General features: G+C 59.1%; 1 protein-coding gene across 1 annotated transcript in view; it reads left to right on the top strand.

Moving 5' to 3' along the window:
- AHRR (aryl hydrocarbon receptor repressor) overlaps positions 1-19154 on the top strand; it is a gene marked incomplete at its 3' end in the record, with an annotated part of 70387 nt that overhangs the window by 14373 nt on the left and 36860 nt on the right. The window contains exons 3-4 of the mRNA XM_082835558.1: positions 1758-1939; positions 17866-17957. Coding sequence (XP_082691684.1) covers positions 1758-1939; positions 17866-17957 — 274 coding nt within the window. The remainder of the gene's footprint in view (positions 1-1757; positions 1940-17865; positions 17958-19154) is intronic.

Here is a 19154-nt window from a genome sequence, read left to right as displayed (position 1 = left end):
TTGCAAATTGTATGCCTGCTAAGGATCTAGGATCCTGAATATATAAAGATTTCCTACAACTCAAGAACAGAAAAGCAAACACCCCAATTCGAAAATGGGCAAAGGACTTGAGTAGACATTTCTCCAAAGAAGATAAAGAGATAGCCGACAAACACGTGAAAAGACGCTTGACTTTACTGGTCATTAAGGAAATGCCAATCAAACCACAACGAGATACTGCTTTACACCTACGAGAATGGCTCTTATTTTAAAAAAGGAAAATAACAAGTGCTGGCGAGGCTGTGGAGTGTGGCTGGGGGGCGTGACGGGGCACAGCCTCTGTGGAGGACAGTCTGGCAGCTCCTCTCAAGGTTAAACCTAGGACCACCAGGTTAAGGTGGTTGCTCCGCTCTTAGGCGTATACCCAAGAGAAGCGAAAGCACGTGTTCAAGCAGAAACGTGGACTCGAAGTTTATGGCTGCAGGGTTTACAATACCCGTAAAGTGGGAGCGAGGCAAGCGCCCGTGGACTGGGGAACAGGTGAGCAGGTGCGTCCATCCAGGCCGTGGAACGCAGCCGTGAAAAGGAGTGGAGCTCCACCGGGCTGTGCCGTGGGCGAACCTTGACGCCCGACGGCCAGTGAAGGAGGCCAGGCGCGAAGTCTGATCCCGTTTACACAAAGTGTCTAGAACGGGCAGACCTGGGGAGACAGAAGGCGACTGCGGCCGCCGGGGGCTGAGAGGCGGGGGAGATGAGAGAAGCTGCTTAGCGGCGCGGGCGGGGCGTGACTTGGGGGTGAAGAAGCGTTTTGGAGCGTGATAGAGGTTGGCAGCACTGTGAATGCAGTAAATGCCAAAAGTTTAAAGCAGCTTATGTTATGTGACTTGCATCTCCATTAAAAGAAAGAAGGCGCTTCTGGGGTTGGAGCTGCAGCTCTCGTGAGGTTTTGTGTGGCCTCGGCGCCGACAGCATGGGTTGGGGGTGAGCCCCGGGGCTTCTGACAGAAAGGATGGCGTAAGGCAGCTTTCCGCGTTCGTAGGAGTGAACACACGGTAGAGGAATAGGAACTTCCGGACAAAAGAGTCCCGAGCCCCTAAGAGCAGCAGGGAGGGGCAGGCCCGGGGCAGCGGCCCCTCCCCAGCCGTCCTGGCTTTGCTTTCTAGGAAGGTGGGGGCGGGGCGGGGGAGGGCACCGTCGTCCCTGGGTTGAGAGGGCCCAGGAGCGGGGTCGCGGTGGGCGGGGAAGCCTGGGCAGGGGCCGCTCCCTCTGTGGGGGGAGGGGGGGCAGGCCTGTGGCGGCCCCGGCCACCGCACTTCGGGGCCTCGGAGGGGCGGGCGGGACAGCGCTGCGGTGCCCGGGCCACCTCCATCATCTTCGCCTCAGAACCTTTCAGCCCTGCTGTGTGGTGGGAAACTGAGGCCCGGAGGGGCCGCTTACACCTGGACTGAGGGCCCTAGAGGAACACCGAGAGAGGTGAGTGGTGCGGCCAGAGCCGGTGTCCTTCTGCCGCGTCGGGGGAGTTAGCACAGAGAGGCCAGGAAGCGTGCTGGGGTCACACAGCTCTCCTGCTGCCCGCTCCGTGTCTCTCTGTGCTTCCTCCCACTACTGTGGGCCAGTGGCACGGTTGGCGTGGCCGACGGTTTAGTTCGCACATCTTCGGGGATGGGCGCGTTTCCGTCTGGCGGCTGCATTTAGAAGCTGATGGCTCCTCCAGAGGTCACCGCCTGGGACGGCTTTCAGCCTGGGCCTCCCAGTCTGACAGTGATCTTTCCCCACAGGAGGCCCGCCGTGGGCGCCGAGAAGTCGAACCCTTCCAAGAGACACCGGGATCGCCTCAACGCCGAGCTGGACCGCCTAGCTGGCCTGCTGCCACTGCCCCCCGACATCATCTCTAAGCTGGACAAGCTTTCGGTCCTGCGCCTCAGCGTCAGTTACCTCCGGGTGAAGAGCTTCTTCCAAGGTAGGACTCTCACCTGTGCCCACCTGGACCTCACCTGGGTCCCACCCGGCTTTGCTGGGATCGACCAGTGGGCGCCTCTCAGCCTGGGGAACCATTTCGAGGCGGAGCGCTGAATGCAGACCGACACGAGTGGCCCTGGGGGAAGGGGCTGGGGCCAGACGTCGCCCTGCTTGGCCTCACCTGCCCCAGGGCCCTGGGGATGCTGGGAGCTCCGGCCAGGCACCGGCGCCTCTCCGCACGGGGGTGCCTGGTGTGCCGGTCCCTCGCAGTAGCTCTGGGTACTTGTCCACATCCGGTGCCCCAGGCCAAGCCTTACTCTGCATGTGGCCTGGCTGAGCTCCTGAGGAGGAAACGTGGTTGTCACCACTCTGCTTCAGACCTGGGACTGCTGCCATCACCCCTCAGTTACGTCTGAGCTTCTTACACAATCATGAATTTGTTATGTGTCTTTGGGAGCAGGTAGGATAAGCGTTGAAGGTGGGCAGGCGTGGACAGTAGCCGGTGGTAGGGACTGCGGCAGGCTGCTGAGTTCATGCTCTGTCTCAAGGCGTCGGGACAGCCTCCCGCGGCCAAAACCCACCTTGGGGTGTGGTGAGCATGGCCAGCTGGTGAGGCTGCAGCCCTGCAACCACGGGCACCCGGGCCCGTGCCGCTGCCCGGCCCTGCTGCTGGGCCCGGGAGGCCATGTGACTCCGACGTGTCTGAGGTGTGACAGCCTCTGCGCCTTGCTGGCTTTCTCGGCCCCGGGAGAGGGAGGGCAGCTTTCCTAAGAACTCAGCCTGCCTTCCACCCTGACCCTCCAGGGACCGCCACAGCTCTACCCGCTGTGCTTTCCAGCTGGGCCAGCGCCAACCAGCCCCTCCGAAGGGCCCCCCTTGGCCTTCACTTCCTCTCACGGAGCAGGAAGCCTAGGCCCTCCTGCCGCTGCTGGCCTCTGAGAGCACCCTCTGCGTGAGAGCTCTGCACAGGGGTCTGACTCCGCGGGCCCCCGGGCCCCTCAGCTGTGTCCTGCTCTGCGCTGGGGCCTGGGCCCTCTTTGGTAGTGCAGACCTGAGTGTGTCAAGCTGTCCCTCGGGGAAGGCCGTCTGCCCCCCGGGGAGGGCCCGGTTCACAGGGCTCTGTCAAGCTGTCCCTCGGGGAAGGCCGTCTGCCCCCCGGGGAGGGCCCGGTTCACAGGGCTCTGTCTGCACAGCCGGGCTTGGTCCCTGCCCCCTGTGGCACCTGGCTGTGTCCATCCCCCCACGGGTTCGTGGGCTGAGCTTCGACAGCCTGGCCTGGGGTTCACCCAGTGCTCAGCCCAGGTCCGCCCCCCTAGTAACTCGTGCTCTTTTACTGGGTGTCCGTCACCCAGACCCCCTATGGCTGGAGGCTCAAGCTCATGAAACATTTCTGGAAAAGTAGGTTTGGAAGACGACAGAGAATGGTGGGTGCCACGGGGGGAGGAATGCGGGGGGTCACCAGGAGGGTTGTGCAGGCTGGTGGGCTTCCAGGAGGAGGCGAGGGGGTGGGTGTGATCTGCAGGCCACACAGAGGCAGCCCCCTCAAGGAGCCGTCTAAGGGACCCTTGCTGCTGCATTCCTGCATCTGGGGTGGGGCCTCCTCGGCACCCCAGCCTCCCCAGCTGTGGTGTGGGCCCCCTCCCCGGGGCAGAGGGGTTTTCTCTTCCTCCCCCAGTGGCACTGGGACCTCATCAGGCCCTCGGTGCTGGGGCTTGGCGCCCTCCCCCTGCCGGCCCCCTTTTCCCTGTGGGCAGCTGCAAGGCCCCTGCAGACCCCGTCTCCCAACCTCTGCAGCCTCCAGGGGTCCTGCATAGCCCACTGGCCCACATTCAGGGCGGCCTGAATTTTTTCTGAGCCCTTCTCGTTCCCACGGTGTCCTGTCCCTCCCTGAGAGCGCCTGTATTTCCCCGGGTTTCGGGCTACCGTTGCCCCGGGACTTGGCTGTCCGATGGGCTCAGGAAACGGGGAAGTTCGCGGACTGTGCGGTGCTTTGTGCGAGGTGGGCAGCCGCTCTTCCCAGCTCGTCTGTTCCGAGTGGACGTTGAAAGCGACAGCCCCTAAAGTGGCTTTGAATTATACTACTTTAAAATTAGAAATCAATGCCACCGGCCAGTGGCACCTCCCGAGTGGGGTCCAGGGCACGTAATTCCAGGTCAGCAGTGGGCTGACTGCTGGACGCCGTGTCCTCGGGGGCTTCAGGGAGACCAGGGGCTGTGACCAGCTTTCTGACTTGGGGTCAGGCCTTCAGGCCTCTCAGGCCCTCCTTGTGTCCCTCCGGGGGAGGGTCTCTGTCCTACAGGGGCCCTGCTGTGGGGACAATGGGGAGGGCCCTGCACCTTGCCAAAGGAAGCCCTGCAGTGGGGACATCCGCAGACCCCGCCCGAGCCCCCACTGGAACTGACACACAGAATCGTTAGCAGCATTTATCTCTGAGACGCGGTTACAGGAGTTTTGTTTTACTTTCCAGGTTTCCAAAGTCTTACTGAAATGCATCAGTTTTTTAGGTAGGAAAAACTCAAATGTGTAAAACAGCAGAGACAGTCATTTCAGCACTGCTGTGGTCTTGGGGTGGAGTCCAGGGTCCTCATCCTGGAACCCAGGCCCTGCCGGTGCTGCCAGGTCGCTGGTGCAGGTTGCTCAGGTGACTGCTGAAGCATCGCTGGCTTCCAGATAAGTGCAGGACATGCAAACACACACAGTCTAAAACGTGTGGTCGGCATGGAGCAGCCTGTGGGGCCCAGGGAGCCGGCTTTGGAAAACGTTGAAGGAGCAGCGGGAATTCCATCTCTTCAGGAGCCAACACCTCTGAAATCGGAAAAGTAGAGATTGCAGCGCCCAGGTTGGGGTACTGAGGGCTGTGCTCATGAAGCGGAGAGAGTTCCGTGAAGGGATGACAGGAGGTCTCTGGGACAGCCCAGGAAGTGCTGGGGACTCACAGCCCAGCCTTTGGAAACTATCAGACCCTGGCTCCTGATGCCAGGTCTCCCCATGCAAGGGTCTCCGTCTCCATGCTGGGGTCTCCATCCCCATGCTGGGGTCTCCATCTCCCTACTGGGGTCTCTGTTTCCCATACTGGGGGCCCCATTCCTATTCTGGGGTCCCCATCACCGTGCCTGGGTCTCCATCTCCACACCGGGGTCTCCATCTCCACACCAGGGTCTCCATCTCCATACGGGGTCTCCCATCTCCATGCTGGGGTCTCCATCCCTGTGCCTGGGGTTCCCACGCCCTGGGCTTGCACAGTGACCTGTTGGACAGCTTAGGCCAGCTCTGGAGCTGCCCAGGTGGGGCTTCTGTTCACCTTCCTCCCCCAGAAGCGTCCAGCTGCATGTGGCACATTAGTAGGGACTTGTCTCTTCCTCTCTGGTCACTTCCTCAGGTCCAGCTGTGCCCAGCCACGCCAGGGTTGGTGGTCTTGGAAAGGCTTCAGTTTTGCTGTTTCCAGGAGTTCAGGCATCTGTCCAGGTGTCCACCTGAACCCATGGTTCTTCTTGACCAGGAGCAGAGTGCTTTTCCCACATTACGGCCGATCCCACCCCCCCCCCCCCCCGAGGCAGGGGGATGCCTGTCAGGTCTGCTGAGCCCTCGAGCTGCAGGTGGGCAGCCCTGCCGGTCGCAGTGGGGTGAACTCACGAACTTGGGTTTCTCCATCACACCTTTCTCCCAAGGATTCCCAAGTTTGTAATCCCCCTCAAGCTGTACATTTTAGGGGAAATTCTAAATATTTTCTTGAATTCATTTCCTCTGCATAGTTAGAAAATGTCAAGCTATAAAAATTGGATCTTAATCTGTGCTTCCTGACTCAGAAACGGATAAACTAATTTCATTAAAGCTTCCATAAAAAGTCACCTTCAGGAAGGACATGAACTGGAAAGTTCCAACCTCCAAGGGCAATAATGTCCTGAAAATTTGCTTGTAATGTTTGTGTTGGTGCTGACTTTCATGAATTTTTAAAGGCAGTGGGCTTATTTAATTAATTTACTTGGTTTTTGCCTAGACTGAGGGCTGGCGCTTCTAAGTTACAAACCGTCTGCTTGTGCCAAAGAGAGGGATTTTCCATTCTTGCAGATTTCACCGTTCGAAAGAGGGGAAATTGGGGGTCGATAAAAGAAAAGGGAGGGAGGGTGGGGTGAGTGGAGAGCATGAAGGACACTGAGGGGGGCCAGAGATGGGTTCCTTCCAGGACATGTGGCCCAGGATGTGAGGTCCCAGCAGCGGTCTGCACTGCTGCGTCAGCCCAGCTGGGAGACTCGCCGGGTCTGGGGTTCAAGCGCCCAGAGTGGGGACCAGCGTGGAGATGACCAAGGGCCTGCGGTTCACCCAGGCCTGTCGCGTGGCCTGCAGGCAGGATTGTCGGGGGGATCAACAGAGGGAGGGGACAGTCTCAGCAGGCAAGAAGGGAAGGAAGAGCACGATTCCAGCTTCCCATGAAAATCTGGAGATTTCCACGCTGAAAGGCTGCCGCCCCCCCTTCACTGTGCACCCTGGCCTGGATCTGGGCCTCTGTCCACTTGCACCCTCTGTGATGGGATCGATCCTGGCCCCTGGCTCACCTGGGCTGGGCGGGTCTGCGGAGGTCCAGAAGCCCTCACGTCATGAGATGTGTCCGGGACCCCACACAGGATGCAGCGCTCCTTAGCAGGTCAGAGGTGAAATGCTCCTTGAGACTTAGCAATCCTGTAACCCAGGAGGGAAGCGTATGCAACTATTGAGCTAAATTGTGCCTGTTTTCAGCTTCCACTGAAGAGGTATCCTCCCCTGATGAGCCCTGCCATGGACAGAATGTCTGCGTCCCCCACAAAGGCATATGTTGAGCCCTACCCCCAGTGTGGCCGTGTTGGAGATGGGGCCTCAGAGGAGGTCATTAGGGTAGGAAGTGGTCACGAGGTGGGGCCCTGATCCCAGAGGGTTACTGTCCGCATAAGAGGAGGCACCAGAGGGCCCTCTCCTCTCCTGTCCCCTGCGGCCGAGGCCTCATGGGACAGAGTGAGGAGGTGGCCGTCTGTAAGCAGAAGAGCCCTCGCTGGAAGCTGAGCTTGGGCTCCTGGCCTCAGAGCTGTGAGGAAGTAAGGCTCCGCTGAGTGTGGGGTTTTGTCAAAGTGGCCGAGGCCCCTGTGATGACGTGATGGGGAGGGAGGTTTGGGACCTGATTTTTCTCTCTTCATGTGGAGTGTTTGGTGGATTCCTTCCCGCCAGGGATTGGATTTGGGTCGTCACTGCGTTTACTTTCCAGCCCTTCAGCTGCCAGAGCCCCCTTCCCTCTATCACTGACACTTTCTGGAAGACAGCCTCCCCGGGGCATTTCCAGCAAAGATACACTTGTCTTGGGTTGTGTCAGGGCCTTCAGGGGAGGGAGCTGGCCCTGCTGTGTGCACACCTGCCTCTTACCCTAGACCCCAGGCAGGCCCCTGCAGAGCCATCCTGCAGAAAGTTCACCCTGGATCGTTTTGTGCTGGTTTTATTTCCCCCTTCATCTCTTAATTACCTCTGAAAGGTGAGTCTGGCCCAGCGGAGGGGCTGGTTCATTCACTCATTCGTTCACTTTCTCCTGGTACCACGTGCCCCCCACCCCTGCCCCAGGACACAGAAAACAGCTTTGAATTTTCTCTCGCTGCCCCTGGATGGACTGGGGGTGGCCCCAGACTCTCCTGGTCCCTTCTGGGTCATTTAGTGCCTTTCAGTCAAAACAGTTAAATCTCTAAAAGTATTTCAAGTGTGGGCCTTCTCCCCGCCTGCACAGAGGCTGCAGCAGGCAGGGGTGGGGGGCGCCTGGCGGTGAGGTCAGCTGCTCCTCCCTGAGGTCCTGCCTCACTGGGAGCCATGGTTTCCGGCCCTTCCAGGTTGGAGTAGCAGCAGGAAGAAGAGCTGAAGATTGGGAGAGCTCCTGCCTGACCGGACTGCCCTGGCACACAAGGCTGGGTGGTCTTGGTGTTTTCCTGGCTTCTGAGGACCATGGACCTGGGGGTCTGTTTGCCTCGGTGGCCAACATGGGCGACCCATCCTCTCCAGCTGGTTCTTTGTGTTTCCTTCCTTAGCCTGGGTGTCAGATGGTCTGAAGTCTCTTCTCATGTCTCCAGGCACCCTCCTGGGAGGAGCTGAGACACCCTAGGCCAGTGCTTGGACATTGTGGCCCCACCTGCTCCCCAGGAAACGTACATCTTTGACCTGCTGGTGGGGACGTGGTACTTCTCACTTTCAGTCCAACCTCCTTTGGATTTCTTGAGTGTAGAGAGACCCCAGCCCCACTAGCCCATGGAGGCATGTGGCAGGCCCTCACAGGGCCATCATGAAGCCCCTCTCACTGGGCATCAGGCGAGGAGAGAGCCCCCACCCATCTCCTGGTGCAGGTGGGGGTGTGGGATGAACAGCACAGCCCTCCAACGAGGCCCTTCTCCCAGCTTCAAACACCTCTCACCTCTGACATCTTTGCAGCCTTGCCGAGGTCACCTGGGATCTCACTTTGGGACCCAGGTATAGTTGGCATATGTATAGTTGTGGGGCCTTGGCCCAAATTCAGACTTAAAAGTTTCACATTAAAAACCACTTATAGGGCTTCCCTGGTGGCGCAGTGGTTGAGAGTCCGCCTGCCGATGCAGGGGACACGGGTTCGTGCCCCGGTCCGGGAAGATCCCACATGCTGTGGAGCGGCTAGGCCCGTGAGCCATGGCCACTGAGCCTGCGCGTCCGGAGCCTGTGCTCTGCAATGGGAGAGGCCACAATAGTGAGAGGCCCGTGTACCGCAAAAAAAAAAAAAAAAAAAACCAAGAAAAAAAAACCCAAAAAACTAGTTATAATGCAAGTAAACAGAACAGCTGCCATGGTCCCCGCCTCCTAGAATTTAGAGTCGAGTGGAGAAGATCTGCCACCAGACATAGAGCCTCTTCCATTTCCAGCAGATTCAGCAGGAAGGCACCAATCAGCCGTCCTGCAGATGACATCCAAAATTTAAGATAAAATATCTGAAACCTTTAAAAATATATTGATCAGCCAGCAGGAAATTAAGGAATACTCAAAGAGATCAAAAACTAAGTGCAGCTGAGAACCCAATGAGAATGTATTAAAAAAAAAATTTAAAGGAGGGCTTCCCTGGTGGTGCAGTGGTTGAGAGTCCGCCTGCCGATGCAGGGGACATGGGTTCGTGCCCCGGTCCGGGAAGATCCCACATGCCGCGGAGTGGCTGGGCCCGTGAGCCATGGCCGCTGAGCCTGCGTGTCCGGAGCCTGTGCTCCGCAACGGGAGAGGCCACAACAGTGAGAGGCCCGCGTACCACACACACAAAAAAAAATTTAAAGGATGCACTTCATGCAGAAGGAAAGGAAGGTTAGGGCTTTGAGAAGGAATGGATAAGAAGGTGGTGACTATATGTATCAATCAAAGCAAACACCAAGGTATAAAATAGTAGTAATGGTGTATTGTAAGAACAAAAAAAGGGAGAAATAAATCCCTAGCTGTGATAGCATATAAATCTGGAGCAGGAGATTTGAGTTAAAGATTTCAACAGTTCTTGTATTAATTAACTTTGGAGCTTGATTAACTAATTCATAATAAAATTTCCAGGATAACCATCAAGATGACAGAAAGGTATAATTTTCAGACTAATGGAGAGAGAAAAGTGGAATGAGAAAATATAAACAGTCAAAAGAAAAAAGACAAGAAGGGAGAAAAAAGAAACGTGAAGGAGTGGCACAAATAGAAAACATAAAATTCCAAATGTGTCACTAGTTACAATAAATGTAAATGGACTAAACATGCCAACTAACAGATAAGGATTATTAAAGTGATTTACTATATCTGTTTACAAAAGGCACAGAAAGGGTGAAAGTAAAAGGATGGAAAAGGATATATTGGAAACTGAAATAAATCTGATGAAGTTATATTAATATCAAAAAATTGATTTGTGGATGAAAAACACTACTGGAGATCATGAGAGTATAATTTAATAATCATTTAGTAATGATTAAACATTTTATTTCATCAAGCAAATAAAATTATTTTAAATTTGTGTGCCTTTAGTAACACAATCTCAAAAATATAAAACAGATATTGATAGAACTACAAGGAAAAATACATGAATTCATCATCAGAGAGAAAGATTTTAGATAGTTCTCTCAGTACTTAACAGAGCAAATAAATAAAAATCAGTAATGATTATAGAAGATTTGAACAATGCAAAAAAGGGTTAATCTCATGGACATTACATAACACTATACTCTGAAACTCAGAGCTCACATCTTTTCAAACCTAATGGAACTTGTAAATATATTGAAAACATTGGTCAATAAAGCCAGTCACAATAAATTTCAAAAGACAAAACCATGAAGAATGCATGGTGAGCCCTTAAGGCAGTTAAGCTGGAAATCCATAAAAAAGAAGACTTGAAAACCCTGATATATTTGGAAACAAACATATTTATAAATAAAATAGATCAAAGAAGAAAGCATGATGGAACTGAGAAAATATTTATAAATCAAAATGCGTGGGATGCAGTTAATGTAATTCTTAGAAATAAATAACCTTGAGTGTTTATATGTAAAAGAAGGAGGGCTGAAATTAATGAGCTAAGCATTCAGTTTTGTAGTTTTGATAAAGAAGAGTGAAATAAACAAAAGGAGAGTCAAAGCAAGGAAATAATAAAGGGGAAAAGATATTAGTGAAATAGAAAGGAAACATACAATAGAGTTCCTTTAAAATGAAAAAAACTGCAAAGATCTGGTGAGACTGATCCAGGAAAAATAGCAAACAGTATTAGGAATGTAAAAGGAACACAATTATAGATGCTGCAGATATTTAAAAGACGGGTTGAGGTTGTCATGAACAAATTTATGCCAATAAATTTGAAAACATAATAAATGCCTAGAAATATAGCTTACTAAAATTGACTCAAGAAGAAATAGAAAACCCGAATAGTCCCATGACCATTTGAATCCGTGGTTAAAATCTTCCCACAGAGAAAATCTAGGCCCAGATAGAATTAAAGCAATTTCTATCAAATATTAAAGGAAAAATAAGTCCACTCTGTACTGAATCCTGTGGTGTAGAATTGGAACTGGAGGTATCGGTGTGAACTCACATTATGCGCACACACGTGTGTGTGTGTGTGTGTGTGTGTGTGTGTGTGTGTGTGTGTGTGTGTTCTAGCTCTGTCTGCCGAAAGGGCCACACCAGAAGCAGAGAGCTACAACTTACATTCAGATCTCGGTTTCCAGACATGGTTCACCATTAAAAGGAGGCTTTCTGGCCTCCGTCTAGAGTTGGAGCAGAGAAAGGACTAGATGAACTTAGAATGTCCGTGCTGGACAGCAGGCCGTGCTCAGAGCGTGAGACCTGCCCTGGGACACAAGCCACCCTAAAGGCCTCCCTGGCCAGGTCTGGGACAGTTTTCAGCGTTAAGATGAATAAGGATGGTGATGGATTAAAATCCAGCGAATAAAATGGGATTCCATAAATCCACACTGATATAAATAAGTGAATGAATAAATAAATACTAAGAGAAAGTTCTTCCTAACAGTACATCCATTCTAGATGGATGACTGGAGAGAGAAGAGGTGAATTATAAAATCCCCAGTTGGTAACCATTGCAGGAATAATTCAGGCCAGAAGCGTCAATGGACGCTAAGATTACTGGGTGAGCAGGTGGGGAGCAGCCTGTGGGGACAAGTGTCTCGAGGGCGAGGAGGGGCTCCCCTGCGGCCCCCTCACAGCCCGGCCCGCTGGTCTCTCTCCTCTAGGCTTTGCTCAGAGTCACCCCCTCTGGAGGCCTCCTCCAGCCACACTGGGACCCTCAGTGCTCGCCTGTGTCCCCAGGTGGGGGCTGGAGACATGAATGACTGTGGGCAAGCGAGTGACCCGGCCATAGGAAAATCCACAAGCTGATGCAGTATAATCCTGGCGTGGACTCTCTTGTTTTCTAAATACGGCTCTGCGTGAAATGAGCACGTTTATTCACACTCCTGAGGTTTCTTCTCGCCTAAGTGAACTTGGGGCTTTGACTGGCAGTTGGAATCCCTCCTCTCCCGCAGCCCAACCGTGGGGTTTGGAAGGATGGGCACCCCTGCCCGTACCACCTGCTGGTGCCCCTCCCCAGCCCGCCTCCCGCCGTGGTTAGATAAGAGCTCCTCTGGCGCCTGCTGTTTTACTCCCACGTGCTTGCCGTCACCTTCCCCGTGCTAGGTGGGCGGGCAGCTGGACGCAAGGGCACAGAGCCCAGCAAGCAAGTCCGTTCTTGGCAGCCCAGGTGCAGGAAACAGCCTGTCCAGAAGGAGACTGAGAGTAGGCAGTGTCCTCTGCTGCAGCGCTTTCTTCCAGCCTGTGTGACGCACGTGCGTCTTCCAAAGGCAAAACAAGGAGTTTATCGTTGAGTTCTTGAAAAGCGAAGGGAGGACAGTTTGAATGTCTGAAAACTGAAGTGGTCCATTAATTTGAGGCCAGGATTGCAGCGGGGTGGGGAGCTCCACGCCCTCCATCTGGCCCCGTCCCGGACGCCAGGCCTGGTCACTGGTCTCCCCCGGCAGGTGCACTGCACTGCACGGGAGCCCCACGCGCGCCCACTCATCACGCAGAAGAGCGGGTGTTGGGAGAGGTGAGCTGGGGCTCTTCGGGGTTCCTGTCAACCCCTGGACTCACGTGGCCTCTGGGCCCCGAGAGTTGTCGCCAGGGTCGCCCAGAGTGGGGCCTGGCGGTGGGGGCAGTGGTGAGTGGAGCCGGTTAGCAGCCCGGCCTGCGAAGGTGGCTGGTCCCCCACGTCCTGGACCTCTGTCTCACAGGAGGGCGTGCCGGCCCCACAGGAGGTGACAGGGGAGCCCGCCAGAAGGTCCTGCTCACCCAGCCCCCGCGCCTGCTCTCAGCCGCACGAAGGGGACGGCCGGCCGCCGGGACTTGCCCCGCCGGCTACCTGGCTCAGCTGCTGTGACAAATACACAGACCTTTACCTCTCACAGTCCTGGAGGCCTGAGGTCCGAGGTCAGGTGCCCCATGGTCGGGCTCTGGTGAGAACCGCTTCTGGGTTGTCCCCACATGGCGGAAGGGGTGAGGGAGCTCCCTGGGGTCTCTTACGAGGACACTAATCCCATTCGTGGGGCTCCACCCTTGTGACCCAAAGGCCCCTCCGAACACCATCACCCTGGGGGGCCAGGAATCTGGGGACACAGGCATCCATCCACAGGCCTTGTGGAGGTTGGCGCTGAGTTGGCGGCAACAAGATGTGGGCGCGGAACATCACGACATTTGCAGGGCACCCGCTGCCCCACCCCGCTCAGAGCTCCTCCGGTGTGTGTCCCTGCTGGATCCTCACGACAGCCCACGCCCGTCTTACGGCAGCACTGAGGCTCCCAGGACCCCTGCTCTGAGCCCGAGCTCCTCTGCTAAGCAGGCCTTTGAGGGGGTCTGGGCTGGAAGTGGGCAGAAGTGGGAGGCATGCCTGCTCCTTGGGGTCCCAGGAGCTCCAAGCTCACTGTTTCCCTCCACCCTGCCCTCTGGGCACAGCTTTGGGGAGAGCCGGGCAGAGCCGTAGTCATGCCAGCTGCCGCCAGAGGGACACGCGGACAAGCGTGGATGTCAGCCCTGAACTCGAGGGCCTGGGGCCCAGCGCGCTGCTGGACCAGGGCTGGAGGGGAAACGACCCAGGTGCCAAGGCCATGTGTGCTGTGCAGAGCACAGTGCAGAGCCTAGGGTGCTCCCTCGATGCTGAGATGATGCCAGGTTTTACCAGGCATGTGTTCATTCAAAGCAGGGGCTGGGCTGTGGACGTGGACCTATCCACTCCAGGAGCTGCAGCTGGTCAGAATCGGGGGTTCAGCCCATCTTCCCGTGGTGTCCCCAGCTTCTCTCTCAATCACCCTGGGTGGCAGAAGTCCTGTACCCCAATCCCCGGACTGCCCTACACGTCCCAAATTCAGCGTGCCCACGATCTGGGCTCACCTGTCCCGTCCCCTGAGGAGCTGGCTGGCAGCACAGTGGCTTCTGGGCATCACGCACCATCTAGGGGCAGAGATGGGGCATCTTCTGGTTCCTCCTCCACCGGGAGCACTTGGCACCCCTCAGGGGCCAGACCCAGGCACAGGACCCCTGAGAAGCTGCTGGTGGGGGCGGGGTGTCCATGGCCCAGGGCTCGGCCCAGGGTGGTAACTGCCCTGCGTCTCCTCTGTGGGAAGGACTCGGAAGGAAGCGGGGTACCGGGTGGGGCCGGCGGGGTGCAGTCAGCCCCAGTCCGGTGGGGCAGCGGCCGTTCCATTCTCCCCCTCCCCCTACGGCTGTGTGTGCAGCATATTCACAGGGACGCCCACCGTCTCCAGCACGGTTCCTCACGTTCTCTCTGTTCCAAATGAGCCTTTTCAGGTATGCAAGAAATCGAGGAAGGGAGGGGAAGGCTGGTTCCGGTTGGTTCGACAGCCAGTTGGTGGACAGCCTGGACCAGGCAGTGAGAACCTCAAGTGCGGCTGAGCTCGGGCCTGAGTGGGGGAGGGAGCCAGGGCTCCAGGCGCGGCACCGGGTCCAGGCTGGGCTGCGCGAGCCCCTGGGAGCCCGTTCATCTCCGGAAGGGGCGGCCCTGGCTGGGCCTCCTGTCTGCCTCGAGACCCTGAGCTCTGTCTACAGACCAGAGGCGGCCCGGGCTCTGCCGTGCGGGAGGACGGCTTCCGTGGGACCAGGGCTCTTGGCCGCCCTCACCTGCCACTGCCCCTCAGGCTAGGCTGGGCAGGAGGAGGGCCGGCTGCCCGCAGGGTGGGGCTGAAGGGACGCGGGTGCCACCGGGGTCCCGTCTCGTGGCTTGGCCCCCTTTCTGGGGACTGCGGCTCACCAGGGGCACGAGGCCCTTCGACGTGACAGGCCTCTCCGCCCCTGGCTGGGCCGCAGGGGACGCCTCGAGCTCCGGGCCTCGGGGCACTGCTCCCCCACCCCGTCCCCAAACGTCCCTCCTCGCGGGGCCTAGGGGGCCACGGTGACTCCTTCCCTGCACGCGTTCACCAACTCCCCGTGGACCCTCGCCCCACACACCTGCTCCCTGCCGCCGCTTCTCCCGGCCTGTTGCCAGGCGCGACCGGGGGCGGGCGGGGCGAGGCGTGGCGGCGGGCTCGCCCCTCGTCCCGAGGGAGGTGTGTGGGGTCCGCCGGCGGAGGCCCCTGCCCAGAGCCCTGCCTCCCCTCCAGGGCCCCGCTCAGACCCGCGGCTGAGACGTGTGGTGGCAGGGAGAGGAGAAGCGGCACCCTGGGGACAGACGCTGGGCCGAGTGCCAGAGCCAGGTGACGGCGGAGCTGCCGCCCCGCCCCGCCCCGCCCCGCCCCGGGGCTCTTCCCCCAGCGGCTCTCTCCCGGCGCCGCGGGCTCCCCCCGGCTGCCCCCCACGCGGAAGAGGGCTGGCACCCGCCGCCTGCGGGCCTGGCGCGGCCCCCACCCGCACGGGCGTTTGCTGCCCTGACTCAGCTTCCGGGCGCTCCTGACCTGGGGCCGGGGCTGTCGGCTCAGAGGAGTTTTCGGGAAGGCGCCCCCCGCCCTGGCCGGGCCTCCGGGACAGCCTCGGAATCACATTCGGTTTCTTCTAGTCTCACCACAGGCCTGGGGGTGGGGCGCGCTGGCGGCCCTGCTCGCACGCGAGGCCCTGGCCGGGGTCCAGGCGGCTGTCACCGCGGCGCTGACGCCCCATCGCGTGACAGGAGCCCGAGGAGGCCCCGCCGGGCGTGCCCCGCGGAATGTGGCTGCGGAGGAGGGAAGTGCGGGTGCCCGGCGGGGGCGCACGCGAGGCCGGGGAGCCGCGTGGGGGGAGGGGAGGGAGGTTAGGCGGGGACCCCCGCCGCGGCTGCCCCTGTGCGGGCAGCGGCCCTGCACGTCTGTGGGCGACGGAGCGCATCTGTCTGCGCGCCGCCGAGTGGGGCTGGGTCCCGGCGGGGGTCGGCGGACCGCGTCTGCCGCGGTGACGTCACCGCCTGGGGCTCCCCAGCCTCCGGCCGTGGGCGGCAGCACAGCCGGCTCGGCGTCCGCAGGCCCGGCGAGCAGGGAAGCCCCGACCCAGCGTCCCCTTCCCCTCAGCCCAGCGCGCACGGGGGCGGGGAGCTGGCTGGAGCCGGGGCGGCCCCTGCAGCGGCGTGTGTGGCGGGCAGGCCTTGGCGGTCCCCCTGGGCGCACCGAGGCGGGGTCCTGCCCCCAGCCCCGCCGCTGTGACCCCACGTCCAACCAGGCCCGCTTGGGCTCTGCCCACCCAGCTGGGAGACGTGGCCTTGTGCTGGCAGGGGGCTGCGGGGAGGGGTGGGGCGGGAGTGGGTCCCGGGCCCCCGCCGGTCGGCGTTTCCCTCCTTTAGCTTTCTCAGCCCCTGAGAGCAGAGCACGGGGTCTGTGTGACCCTCTGTCAGAGGCTCGGAGCATTCTGACGCCAGAAGGTTCCCGCGCGGACCTGGCGCCTCTCGGTGGGCTCCTCCTGGGTCTGACTAATCCGAGCTCTATGAGTTTCACGCGTTCACCTCTCAGCTTCCTGAGCAGAGTGGAGCTCGAGATGGACTAAACGTTAGTTAACGCCTCTGGCTTCTCCGCTCAGAGCTGTCTCACTGCCTAGAGAACCAGCAGCCTCGAGGGGAGCTTGGCTGCGGGCGGGTTTCGGTTGGCACACACGGCGGCGTCTGCGTCTCTGCCCAGGCACCCAGGTGTGCCTGTCGTGTTTCCCAGAACACACCTGCTTTCCCTCGAGGAAATGGGTTCGTTTCTTGTTCTATCTAGTGCAGGAGAGGAAGGCGATGAAGCGAAGCTTCTGAGAGAGGGAGGGACCGAGAGGCCGGCGGAGACTGAAGGCCATGGCAGGGCCACCAAGGGCCACCGTCCAGGGGCCTCCCTCAGGGCCTCTGCATTGCGCACTTTGCCCCTGTGGATGCCCTGAGCTTGGCGTCAGGGGTGTAAATGAAGGGCCACCTTGGCCACTGCCTGTGTGTGTGTGTGTGGGGGGGGGGTCTCGGTCCACAGTGGTCCTGGCCCAACCTGGAGAGCACGTCGGGGGCCTGCTGTCCTGGGGCCTGGGACCCTGCACTTCTGACCAGTGCCTGGGGGAGCGGATGCACCCTGGAGGGAAAGTTCGGCACAGCCTGCTGGTTTTGAAAGAGAAATGCTGGGGAGTCCCATGCTGTGGTTGTATTTTACTCCAGAACCAGACGAGACAGGGACCGCCTGCAGGGCCCTTGGTGGCATTGACATTTCCCCTGAATGAGGGAAATGGTGGGCACAGCCCTCCCGGCCTCCACAGAGGCACCAGCGCCAGGCCCGCTCCTGGCCGGGACCCCCTTTAATGCCTGTGCCCTCAGCAGCCCCCAGCGGCCCCCATAATTCCCAGGTGCTGATGATGCTGAGCACGGAGTTGGGGGTCCCCCACCAAGCGCCAGGGGCTGGGATGTGGATGACGTCTGTCTGACCTGCACATCTGTCTGTCTGAGCTTTTCACCCCAAGTGGATGTGAGGCCAGAGGGGGTGTTGGGAGAAGCAACGTGAGCCTGCAGGGGGCGCCCGCCTGCCGGGAGCATTGTCTGTTCCGCTCTGGGTGAGGGGCGGGGGCTCCAGGATGGAGGGATGGGTGAGGGGCACGTGGGGGTCTCGGCCAGTGATTGGTTACCCAGACCAGTGGTGTCCAGTTTGGGGACCTGCCCACGCTTGGGTCTTGAGAGAGGAGCTTTGGGGACCCCCGGGGGGTCCCTGAGATGGGGAGGGGGGTTAAGGGGTTTGCAGGAGGGGAGGGGGAGTGCAGTTTCTGGGGAGAAGAGTGGGGCGGGGTCCTCAGATGCGGCCTAGCTGTGAAGTCCCGGTCCCCCGAATGTCACCCGGCTCCCACCCAGCTGCCCCGCCCGCCGCCCTGGGTGTCTTCTGGGCAGCGAGGAGACCACAGGTCAGCGTGCCTGTGGAGGGTGGGTGGAAGTTGGAGAAACGTCAGGGAACCATCACTAACTGTGCTCTCCTCCAACAGCCCTGCAGCAGCCGGCGGCCGGTGCCCCCTCACCAGAAGACAGGGATCCGCGTGGAGGGTCTGCCGTGCTGGAGGGAAGGCTGCTACTGGAGGTGAGCCCTCGCTCGTGTCACGTGCGGCCGTGTCCCCGTGGGCCTCGGTTGTGACCGCTTACAGCCACTGGGAAGTTAAGCCTCAGGAAGGGTTGCAGGGTGTGGCTCCAGGAACCCCTGGGGGCAGCACAGGCAGTGACCTGAGGCCCGTGAGCTTCAAACCTGAAAACCGTTTTCTGTTCTGCATTTTCTGGTTTTGCTTGTCAACGGGAGAACCTAATGAAAAATTGAGCGGGCTTTTTACCCCTCAAAGTGAGGACAGAAGACTGTGCATTGTGCGTCCCGGGTCCAGCGGGCGAGCCAGCTGCCCTGTTGTTGGCACTACACGCTGGGCGCCACGCCGGGCTGGGCTTCTCACCTGAGACAGACCCGCCGGCTGGCTCTGAACTGCTTTTCCTGACCCTGTTGCTCGTGGGTCAGTTTCTTAAACAAGAACAGAGGAGGTGCAGCTTCCTGGGTTGGATCAAATCACAGAGCGAGGGTGCCGCGGCCTCCGCTAGAGAGACTCGGGCCCTGGTCTGCCCCTCCTCCAAGGCGCTGGGGGGATGCAGGCCGTCCCTCCACAGGACAGTGTGGGTGCTGAGGGAGAGGAGCCCGTGGCAGGCTGCCCCTCAACCGGCCGCCGAGGTGACCCTGGAGCCGTGCTTCGCTGGCCGTGCCCACGTGTCTCCCTGCCTGTCCACCTCGGGCCCTAGAGCCCCACTGGGTGGGCAGCTCTGCCCCCAGGGGAAGCCAGCGGCGTCCTCCATGCCCTCCGCACCCCGACATTCGGTACATCTGTTAGGCTGACCCGATGAGGGGCAGACGTGGCTCAGGGTGGGTGCCGCTCACACTGGGAGAAGTTCTGCCAGGCAGGAGCCCGTCGGCTGCCTCCAGGCGCTGCTCTGTAGCCCAGGCCGCTCCGTCGGCCGAGCCCCTCCCGCACCTGTCGCTCTGGGCTCAGCGCCCTCGCCAGCACGACCGGACTGATCAGAGCGGTCAGCTCCCCTTCACGTCCCGGCCCCCCGGGGCCAGCGCCTCTCACAGGGAACACATTGCGCTCCGCCCACGGAGACACGGCTGAGCACGGCAGCGGCCGCAGCACCCCACTTCCCCCCTGGCCCCGACAGCGCCTCCCGCCCAGCAGCGCCCGCCGCGGGAAGGGAGCCCACGAGATGCCCTTTCTGTCCCACCTCAGCCCAGCCTCTCGGAGGCGGG

The sequence above is a fragment of the Leucopleurus acutus genome (assembly GCF_964270905.1).
Source record: "Leucopleurus acutus genome assembly, chromosome: 3".
Classification (NCBI taxonomy): domain Eukaryota; kingdom Metazoa; phylum Chordata; class Mammalia; order Artiodactyla; family Delphinidae; genus Leucopleurus; species Leucopleurus acutus.
Note: the sequence above shows the minus strand (reverse complement) of the source record. Positions and strands in the feature narration are given on the sequence as shown.